Consider the following 11951-nt stretch of genomic DNA (forward strand, 5'->3'; position numbering starts at 1 on the left):
GAGGGGCTTCCCTGGTGGCGCAGCGGTTGAGAATCTGCCTGACAATGCAGGGGACACGGGTTCGAGCCCTGGTCTGGGAAGACCCCACATGCTGCGGAGCAACTAGGCCCGTGAGCCACAACTATTGAGCCTGCGCGTCTGGAGCCTGTGCTCCGCAATAAGAGAGCCCGTGATAGTGAGAGGCCCACGCACCGCGATGAAGAGTGGCCCCCACTTGCCGCAACTAGAGAAAGCCCTCGCACAGAAACGAAGACCCAACACAGCCAAAAATAAATAAATAAATAAATATTTAAAAGTAGCTGGAGAAAAAATAAAAACAAGAACAGAACACAGTTGATTTTTTAATAGAAACTTTGGAAGCCAGAAGTTGAGGTTTTATTTTAGGTGAGGAAAGAAAAAACAGCAACAACAATGAAAAACAAATGCCAGACTAGAACACTTATCCCAGTGAAAATATTCTTCCTAAATGAACGCAAAGTAAAGATATTTCAGACAAAAGCTGAGATAAGCTACTGGAATGCTATGATAAATGTCCAAAGGAAGTAGCCAGGCAAAGGGAACATGATCCAGTTGGAACAGGAATGTCAGGAAAGAATGAAGAACATGGGAATAGGTAAATATGTAAGTACGAATAAACACTGCTGAAAACAGTAATAGTAATAAAATCCTTTGGAGTTCAAAACATGTAGAAATAAAATATATGACAACAGTTGAACAAAAGGCAAAGAGTAAATGGAATTAAACCATTAGTTTTTTTCATTGCTTTGAAATATTAATTTCAAGAGTGCTCCAAGAAAAAAGAACCAAAAAAACAAAGAGTGCTCCAATGGAGAGCCAAACAAATTTTAAGAGCAATGATTTTCAGACATTTCAGTATCAGGACAACATTACAATTTTAAAAAGTATTAAGGAAACCAAAGACCTTTTATTTATGTAGGTTACATCTATTGATGTTTGATGTATTTGAAATTAAAATTGGAAAAATTTTTAATGTTTATTAATTTATTAAAATAATACTATTAAACTACTATATGATATTGAAAAACGTTTTTAATAAAAACAAATCTTCAAAACAAAAAAATTAGTGCAAAGAGTGGTACTGTTTTAAATTTTTGCAAATCTCTTTAACGTCTCACTGGATTAGTTTGCTAGGGCTGCCATAAAAAAATGCCACAAACTAGGTGGCTTAAACAACTGGAATTTATTTACTCACAGTTCTGGAGGGCAGAAGTCCAAGATCAAGGTGTCTGCAAGGTTGATTTCTCCTGAGGCCCCTCTCCTTGGCTTGCTGGTAGCCACCCTCTTGCTGCCTCTTCACATGGTTGCCCCTTTGTGTGTACGCACCGCTGGTGACTCTCTGTGCATCCAAACTTCTCTTCTCATAAGGACACCAGTCAGAGTTATTAGGAGTCACCCTAACAGCCACATTTTAACTTATCACCTCTTTAAAGGCCCTATCTCCTAAAACAGTCACATTCTCAGGCACTGGAAGTTAGGGTCTCAACATATGAATTTGAGGAGGGACGTAATTCAGTTGATAATAATGGCTCAATAGAAGATAGCTGAATTCTGAGATCTTCTTTTGCATTAAATATTTTGCAATATGACATACCATGCAGCTTCTGAAAAACAGCAATCTATACTCATGAGAAAAATGAGAATGAAAAAGGTAATGTCTTAGAATTATTATGAAAATAGTTCTGCTGCTCCAGAGTAACAACCAAAATAATAAATGAATGTATAATTAAACTGAATAGGTAGAAAAATGAGAAAATGAAACATATTTGATTATTCCGAAGAAAAGCAAGAAAGGAGAAACAAAAGAAGAAACAGGCAAAACAAATAGAGAGACTTACAGCCAAATATATTAGTAATTACATTAAATGAAAATGGATTACACTCACCAATTAAAATACAAAGATTATCAGACTAGATAAAAATAAGACCCCAAATATATGCTACTTAAAGGAGATACACTTTAAATGTAAGGACACAGATTAAGTTAAAAGTAAAAGAATAAGTAAAAGACATATAGCATGTGTATTTGTTTTCTACTGCTACATAACACATTAATGGAAACAGCGGCTTAAAACAACAACTAGTTATTAGCCCACAGCTCTGTGGCTCAGAAGTCCAAGCATGGCATGGCTGGGTTCTCTGCTCAGGTCTCAAAGGCTGAAATCAAGGAGTCAACGGGTCAATTCTTGTCTGAAGGCTGAGGAAACAGCAACTCCAAGTGAAGTCAACTTGTTAGCAAAATTCAGTTCCTTGAAGTTGCAGGACTGAGGCTCCTGTTTCCCTGCTGGCTGTCAGTCACAAACTGCTCTCAGTCCCTAAAGGGTGCCTACACGCCTTGTCACACAGCCCGTCTATCTTCAAAACCAGCAATGAAGAATGTCGCTCACACTGAGTCCCCCTTATACACCAAATCTCTCTCACCAGGATGAGCCCCACAGTTTTTAAGGTCTCAACTGATTGGATCTGGCCCACTGAGGGTAACTGCACTATTTTCAGTCAACTGATTTGGGACCTTAATTATATTTGTGAAATCCCTTCACAAAAGCACCTAGATTAGTGTTTGACTGAATAACTGGGAACTACTTGTATACCAGGGGCTGGGAATCTAGGAACCAATTTAGAATTCTGCCTACCACACCATGCAGACACTAACAAAAGGAAAATTGTTTTGGCTATATTAATACCAGAAAAAGTAGAATTTATGGCAAAAAACATTACTAGAGTTAGAGGATACTTGATATCGATAAAAGGGTCAACTCAACAAGAAGATATAACAATCCTAAATTCATATGCACTGAATAATATATATTCAAGATGTAGAAAGCAAACATTAATAGAAATAAAAGAAAAAAAAAGATAAATCCACAATCATAGTTGGAGATTTGAAGACACCATTCTTAGTAGCTTATAGTTCAAGCAGAAAAATAAATCAGTAAAAATATAGAAGATTTGAAGAATGCTATTAACCAACTTGGTCTAATTAATATTTATAGAACATTACATCTAACTGCAGAAATTTCAAGTGAAAATTCTTATTTCCATGCTATTTTCATGTGAACATGGAGCATTTACCAAAATAGACCACTGGCTGAGCCACAAAGTATGTATCAACAAATTTCAAATGACTGAAATAATACAGTGTGTTCTTTGACCACAGTGGAAATAAGCTAGAATTCCATAATATATAAATAGAAAATCCACAAATTCATTAAAAGTAAGCAACATGCTTATAAATAACCCCAGGGTCAAGGTAGAAATAACAAAGAAGTTTAGAAAATATTTTTAACTGAATGAAAATAAAAATACAACATATCAAAATCTGTGGTCAGAAAGATTAACTCAAAATGGATCACAGGCCTATATATAAAATCTAAAACCATACAACTTCTAGAAAAAAACATAGGAGAAGAAACTTCAGAACCTTAGGGAAAGTGAAGATTTCTTGGAGAGAACCCCAAAAGCATGACCCATAAAAAGGAAATGTTAAACTGATATCCTTTAAAATAAAAACATCTGCTCTTCAAAAGACACCACTAAGAAAAGTTAAAAGGGAAGCCATATTCTGGGAGAAAATATTTACAAAGCATATCTGACAAAGGACTTGTATCTAGACTATATAATCATTATCATCATCATCTAATTTAAATGGGCAAAAAACTTAAACAGATACTTCACAAAGGAGAGATATAAATAGCCATTAAACACATAAAAAATGTTCACCATTAATCATCAGAGAAATGCAAACTAAAACCACCATGAAGTACTAGTACACACATTAGAAAAGCTAAAATTAAAAGACTGACTTATATGCCTGAAACTAATACAATATTGTAAATCAACTATACTTTAATAAAATTAAAAAAAATTAAAGACTGACAACACCATGAGTTGGCAAGGCTAGGAATAAGTAGAGCACTCATACATTGTTGGTGGGTTGCAAAATGGTACACTTTGGAAAACAACTTGGCAGTTTCTTATAAAATATTACATAAATTTGCCATATAACCCAGCAACTCCGAACCTAGGTATTTATATAATAGAAGTGAAAATATGTCTACACAGAGCTTATACGTGAATGTTCACAGCTGGTTTATTCATAATAGCTCTAAAGTGGAAACAATCCAAATGTCCATCAATGGCTGAATGAACTGTAGTATATTAACACTATGGGAATGAAGTACCAACCACATAACATGAATGAACCTCCAAATTGATGAGTGAAGAAGGTAGACAGAAAACAGTATATAGTATATGATTCTATTTATATGAAACTCTAGAAAAGACAATTCTAATATATAGCGATAGAAAGCAGATTAACGGTTTCTTGGAATCAGAGGTGGGGACAATTTTGGGGTGATGAAAAATGTTCTATACCTTGATTTTGGTGATGGTTATACAGGTGTGTAAATTTGCCAAAACTCATCAAAATGTAAAGTTAAATCTGGTACAACTTATTATGTGTAAATTATATCCCAATAAAGTTGATTAAAAAAAACCTCTACTTGATGAAGCTAAATAGGAACTTATAGAAAAATTTAGACTTAAATATTTGCAAAAAAGAAAGGTTGAATATCAATTATGTAAGATTTCATTTCAAGAAGCTAGAAAAAGAACAATGAATCAAATTCAAATAAAGTAGATAGAAGAAAATAAAAGAGCATGAGTCAATGAAAAAGAAATTAGCTGTGTATTAGTTAAGAGGTGGCTTTTGAAAAGATTAATAAAGTGTTAAATCCCTACAGAGCTTAACCCAGAAAACAAAAAGAGAGTACACAAATTACCAATACCAAGACTGAAAAGGGAACATCACTTTAGATCCTACAGAGATTAAAAATATAACAAGCAGGCATTATCAATTACTTAAAGCCAATAATTAGATATTTTAATGAAATGATATAGACAAATTAGAAATAAAACTTAGCAAAATTGACACGAGATAGAATATCTCAATAGTCTTATGCCTATCAAAGTAACTGAATCTATAATTTAAAACTTTCCTACAAAGAAAATTCCAGGCTCATTGGGCTATACTGTTGATTTTTACAGAAAAGATTTATAGAAAAAAATAATACCAACTGCAATAACAACAAACTCTTCCAGAGGGGGGAAAAGGTAATTACCAATTCACTTTACGAGCCCAGCGTTATCCCAGACACTAAATCCTGACAAGGCTACTACAAAAAGGGAAACATACAAGACAATCTGGACATAGACATAAAATCCGATATAAAATTTTGAAAATCTAATTGAACAATATTTTTAAAAGGTAATATATAATGACCAAATAGAATCTATTCCAGGTATGCAAGTTTGCCTTAACATTCAGAAATCAATCCATACAGATAAATTTTGAGAACATTTTGCTAAGTGAAATAAGTTAGTCACAAAAGAATAAATATTTACATAAGGTACTTAAAGTGGTCAAATTCACAGAGACAGACTGAAGACAGAAAGTAGAATGATAGTCTCCAGGGGCTAAGAGAAGCGGGTAATGTGGAGTTATTGTTTAATGAATATTGAGTTTCAGCTTAGAAAAATGAAGAGTTTTGGATGGTGGTGATGGCTACAACAACATGAATGTACTTAATATCACTGAATTGTACACTTTAAAATGGTTCAGATGGTAAATTTTATGTTATGTGTATTTTACCACAATTTTTAAAATAAAAAAATCAATCTGTAAAATTCAACCACATTAATAGGATGAGAAAAACCATATGGTCATCTCAATAGCTACAAACTACGTATCTGATGAAATTCAATACCTGTCCATGATAAGAGATCTCAGCAAACTAGGATTTAAGGAGAATTTCCTTAATCTGATAGAGATTATCTACAAATTTATACCTCATATCATTTCTAATGGAATGTTTAGGATTTTCCTTTAAATTCTGGGAAAAAGGCAAGGATGTCTACAATCATTACTTTTGAAGGTCCTAGCCAGTGCAATAAAGCAAGAAAAAAATGGCATAAATATTGGAAAGGGTGAGGTAAGAAAGATTTTACTTTATCACAGGTGACACTTTGTGTACGTAGAAAGTCCGAAAGAATGAACAAACTATTATAATTAACAAGTGAATTTAGGAAGGCCATTGGATATAAGGTCAGTGTAAAAAATTCTATTATATATAATATTATTACTTATTACATATTATATATTTAATATATTTAGTTATGTATTATATATATTAGCAAAAGTCAGAAAATGAAATTAATAGCCTTTACAGAATCACCAAAACATCAAATATATAATAACCTTACAAAATATTCAAAACTTTTTAATTGAAAAAATACAAAAATTACTAAAATTAAAAGATGTGTATAAATGAAAAGGTATGGCCTGCTCATAGACTGGATGTCTCAATATTGTTAAGGTACCCATTCTTCCAAAATTAATCTATATATTTGATGTAATATCCATTGAAATCCCTACTTTTTATGGTGGAGTAACTGATAAAATAATCATTCAAAAATGCATATGAAAATGCCAAGGACATAGAATTACAGTGACAATTTTGAATAAGAAGAACAAAATTAGAAGACATATACCACCAGATGCCAAGATTTACTATCAATCTGTTTTCACTAAAAATATTTGGTACTCAACCAAACAATGAATCAGAATAGATAATCTAGAAATAGACCCCCTCACATAATCTGACCATCTGACTTATCATAAGGGTACCCAAGGGGGAGGGGAAAAGATGGTCTTTTCAATAAATGATGTTGAATAAATTGTATATTTGCATGGAAAATATTAAATTGACCTCTACTCCACACCACACATAAAAATAAATATCAGATGGATTGTAGCCTAAAAGTGAAAAGTAAAACAGTAGCTATGCAGAAGTAAATGTAGGAAAATATCCTATGACTTTGAGTTAGGAAAAGATTTCTTAAACTAGGTACAAAAAAGCAGTAATCATAAAAGAAAAGATTGTTGAATTATTCATCAAAGTTAAAGACTTCTGTCCATCAAAAGACAACATTTAGAGAGTGAAAAGACAAGATACTGATGAGTAGATATTTGTAATACAAATATCTAAAAAATACCTTGTATCCAGAATATATAAAGAATCCTACAAATAAACAGAAAGTTATCAATAAAAATGGGCAAAAGTCTTGAACAGGCACTTCTCAAAAGAGGATATTCCAAAAGCCAATAAACACCTAAAAGGGGACTCAACATCAGTAGAGAGTAAGGAAATGAGATTAAACCTATAATGAGATACCACTACACACTGGAACCAGGCTTTGGCACCTTCGCAGTTCATGGAAACTGCTCTAGCAAAGGTGCCCTGTATCATCTCTATCCCAACCTGATGCACACCTTTCAGTTCTTATGTCACTTGAACCTGCTGACTTTACTCCTCCTCTACCTTCTAAGGCAGGGAAGGGAGACCGGGTTTAGGTGTGGTGAGGGTTTGAAGGTAGATACGAGCAGCCAACAAAGTTGGCATCAAGTCATGTAGACTGTTTGACAATAGAGTTTCTCAAGGATAGTATTTCAAGGTCAGACCCTCAAACTTTCCAATCAAAAAGTGGTACATTTTGTCCAAAGTAGACACATCTCCTGGTAATAGTTAATAAAATTTCACTATTAAAATTCTATCAGAAATAGTCATTTCAACCTCAATATCAAATTATTCATTTTAAAATGGGAGACAGCTCACATCAGTCACCCAATATCCCCTTCCCAATATTAAAGACTCATCCTAGCATTGTGGGAGGAGTATTTGATTTTCTTTCCTTCAGTCTCCACTGAAGTGTAGCTCTACATGCCTTGTCCTTTTCAGATATCAGGTCCGCGGTCTCTTAGGGCCTTCCAGTACCAGGATCACAGCCTCTGGGTTCCCATTTTGACTCCAGGACTCTCTTAGTATTTCTAGAACTTCCAAGCTTTTATACATGGACTTCGGAGTTCTTGGCTGTTTCCCTCTCTATACTCCATCACGCAATGTTCTGCGGGGCTGTACACAGACCTTTTCACCATTGTGATCTTCCCTTTGGTGCCATGTTGAAAGTGGAACTTGTCTCTGAAGCTTGCAAGTCTTCTGGTGTATAACCTGGACACAAGTTCCAGATATTCTCGGATATGTTTTTCATCTACCTGAAATTTCTATTACCTCCTCCAAATGAAACTGAGAGGTGGGGGGTGGTGAAGTGCTGGATAACTTCTTTGGAATCTAGGTGGTATCAAGACCAGTTTCCATGCTCTTAGATCCATGACCACTCCTGCCCTGCCAAGGTATATCCAGCACCTAGGGTAATTCCTGGGCTATAACAGGTGTCTAGTAAATTAGCTTCACAAGAAAAATAGGTTTTTCATGTTTATATAAATATTACATGCTCATTGGAAAGAAAAACTGAAAAATACAGAAAAGCAAAGAGAGGTAAAACAAACAAAAAACACTGGATTCTGCAACAAATCTAAAACAACTGTCATTAACTTTTTGGAGACTGTCCCTTCATTCATGGCTATCAAAACTTCACACAAATACATAGTTTCATACCATACATACTGCATTTACATTTTTCTATTTTCCTAGTTTTCCCCCCCACTTATATCACTGCTTCTCCTTTTCTCCCTCCCTTCAAGGTAACCAATATTAACAGCCTGATGTATATTCTTCCATACTTGTTACCATGCTCATCTAATCACATGCACACATATATGCATACATAAATGCATGTGACCATTACTTTAACAAAAACGAAATCTTGTACATATACATCTCTGTAATAAAGCAATTACTTATCAAAAAATTGTGGAAATACCTTGAAGTCAACTAGTGTAGCTATAACTCATTTTAGAAGTTACCCTCACGCTTTTCCATGGTATGGCTATATCACAATTTATTCACCCATTCCCCTATTAATTGGCATTCACTTTGTCTCCAGTTGGGTTTCTTCTTTGTCTCTACAAACAATACTTTAATAAACATCCTTATTTATACACATGCCTTTGCACTGATGCTATTATTTCTGTGGGGCAGATTCCCCAAAAGTGAGACTGCTGGGTCAACGTGCTTTAAAATTTTACTTAAGAATTTAAAAAATATATACCGCTGGATTGCTGGTGGAAATATAAGTTGATATAACCATTTGGTAAGAGTATATGGTTTGCCAAACTCCACTAGCAAGAGACCTCTTAATTTTTGCCAACTCCGTGAAGTGGAAGTAACATATCATGGGTTGTTTCAATTTGCATTTCCCTGAGTATTGTTTATTTAGGTTCATAATATTTTCATAGGTTAATGCATTTGGAGTTGTTCTTCTATGAATAGCCATCTAGTCCAGACAGATTAAAACTTCAATGTAAAAAATAAAATTATCAAAATATTAGAAACAAATTTAGGAGACTATAGATAACCTGGGGATTACTGAAAGAGTAAATACAGAATATAAAAAGGAAAAGATTAAATATTTTACTATGAAAAATTAAAGACTTAAAAATCTTTTACTACATAAAAAGGTACAAATACTAGGTTAAGAAAAACATTTGCAACACATATGACAAATGATTAATATCTCAAATATATTAAGAGCACCTCCAGATTTATAAGAAATATAAACCAATAAAATCAGCAAAAAAAAATATAGGCAATTCATCGAAGATAATTTGTTAAATGAATAAAATATGAAATTTGGATGAAGGCCTTCATTTGCCCTTTTAATTATGAATTTTCTTATAATTTCTAAGATTTAATATGACCAACTGCTTTTCTACATTCTTATATTTATGAAGTGTGTACTTTCTGGCAAATTGCTCCTGAACATTTTCCCACATTCATAAAATATACAGTTTATAAGATTCTTGTCATATCTGGATGATAATTTACTGTCCTCTATATTAATTGAGCTTCTCTCTGATGTATTCTTTGATGTACAGTAAGGCTTGAGCTACTCCTAAAGGCTTTTCCACACTCACTACATTTATAGGGTTTTTCTCCAGTGTGCATCCTCAGATGTACAGTGAAGTCTGAGTTAGTTCTGAAGGCTTTTCCACATTCTTCACATCTATAGGGCCTCTCCCCAGTATGAATTCTCTGATGTAGAGTTAGCTGTGATAGAGTAATACAACCTTTCCCACATTCCTTACATGTATAGGGCTTTTCTCCAGTATGTGTTCTCCAATGCACTGTAAGGTATGAACCTCTCCTGAAGGCTTTTCCACAGACATCACATTTATAGGGTTTCTCTCCACTATGGATTTTCTGGTGTTCTGTGACGTGTACCATCTGGCTAAATGCTTTGCCACAGTCATTACATTTAAATGGTTTCTCCCCGGTATGTGTCCTTTGGTGGGTATTAAAGCCTGAGTTACTTGTGAAAACCTTCCCACACTCATTACATTTATAGGGTTTTTCTCCAGTATGCCTTCTTTGATGCACAGTAAGCTGTGATGTATTAGTGAAAGCTTTCTCACATTCATTACACTTATATGGTTTTTCTCCAGTATGGGTTCTTTGATGTACAATAAGGTATGACTTAGTTCTGAAGGATTTTCCACAATCATAGCAGTTGTAGGGTTTCACACCAGTATGAATTTTCTGGTGCTCCTTGAGATTTACCATCTTGGTAAATGCCCTCTCACAGTCAGTACATTTATATGGTTTCTCTCCAGTATGAATCCTCTGATGTACAGTTAAGTGTGATTTTATTCTGAAAGATTCCCCACATTCATTACAGAGATAAGGTTTCTCCTCAGTATGAATTCGCTGATGTATAATTAGAGATGAAGAACGCATGAAGGCCTTTCCACATTCATTACATTTATAAGGTTTCTCTCCTGTATGCATTCTATGGTGTACAGTAAGGCATGAATAATTAATGAACGCTTTCCCACATTCGTTACATTTATAGGTTTTTCTCCTGTATGAATCCTCTGATGTTCTGTGAAATTTGCTATACGATTGAATGCTTTCCCACATTCATTACATTCATAGGGTTTTTCTCCAGTATGAGTTCTTATATGTACAATAAGGCTTGAATTACTTCTATAGGCTTTTCCACACTCATTACATCTAAAGGGTTTCTCTCCAGTATGAATTCTCTGATGAACATTAAAGATTGTGGTATTCTTGAAAGATTTCCCACACTCAATGCATTATATGGTTTCTCTTCAGTATGGGTCTTCTGATGTACACTAAGATATGACTTATTCCTAAAGGCTTTCCCACAATCATTACATTTGTAGGGTTTTTCTCCATTGTGAGTTTCCTGATGTCTTGCAAGTTTTGATTTATCACCAAAAGCTTTCCCACATTCACTACATTTATAGGGCTTCTCTCCAGTTTGAATTCTCTGGTGTTGATTAAGGCGGGCACACTGGCTGAAAGATTTTCCACAGACATTGCACTGATAAGGTTTCTCCTTAGTATGAATTCTCTGATGCACCATAAGGGATGAAGAAGCAATGAAGGCCTTTCCACATTCATTACATTTATAGGGCTTTTCTCCAGTGTGAATTTTTTTATGTTGACTAAGATATGAAGGCTGGCTGAACATTTTCCCACATTCATTACATTCATAAGGTTTTTCTTAGTGTGAGTTCTCTGATGTTGAATGAGTAATGACCTATAACGGAAGGCCTTTTCACATATACTACATTTATAGGGTTTTTCTTTATTATTGTTTTTCTCTAAAGTGAGTTCTGAAGCAGGGCTTATGACTTTGTTGCCTTCTGTATCCTTGCACATTTTCTTCCCCAGATGGGTATCTGTAATCAAATCTAAATTCTCTGTAAAATTTTCCTCATGTGTTTGGTATTTGCTGTGGGGCTCTTCTGTGATAATTCTTGGTTCTGGAAAAAGAACAGATCCAAATCTAAAGCCTTTTTGAAGAGTGGGAATTTCTTGTGTTTAACTATTCTTTGACTCAAATGACTTTCTTGACTATCTTGCAATCTCAATATCCTGTCACTCCATTTC

General features: G+C 34.3%; 1 protein-coding gene across 1 annotated transcript in view; it reads right to left on the minus strand.

Annotated features, from left to right (window-relative positions):
• Positions 1-6252: 6252 nt before the first annotated feature.
• The window catches only part of ZNF624 (zinc finger protein 624), an 18081-nt gene continuing 12382 nt past the window's right edge, over positions 6253-11951 (minus strand). Inside the window, 5 exon segments of the mRNA XM_057536169.1 lie at positions 6253-10885; positions 10888-11130; positions 11133-11564; positions 11567-11872; positions 11875-11946. Of these exon segments, the coding sequence (XP_057392152.1) occupies positions 9867-10885; positions 10888-11130; positions 11133-11564; positions 11567-11872; positions 11875-11946 (2072 nt within the window). The 3' untranslated portion in view covers positions 6253-9866.

This window comes from Balaenoptera acutorostrata, chromosome 20 (genome assembly GCF_949987535.1).
Source record: "Balaenoptera acutorostrata chromosome 20, mBalAcu1.1, whole genome shotgun sequence".
Classification (NCBI taxonomy): domain Eukaryota; kingdom Metazoa; phylum Chordata; class Mammalia; order Artiodactyla; family Balaenopteridae; genus Balaenoptera; species Balaenoptera acutorostrata.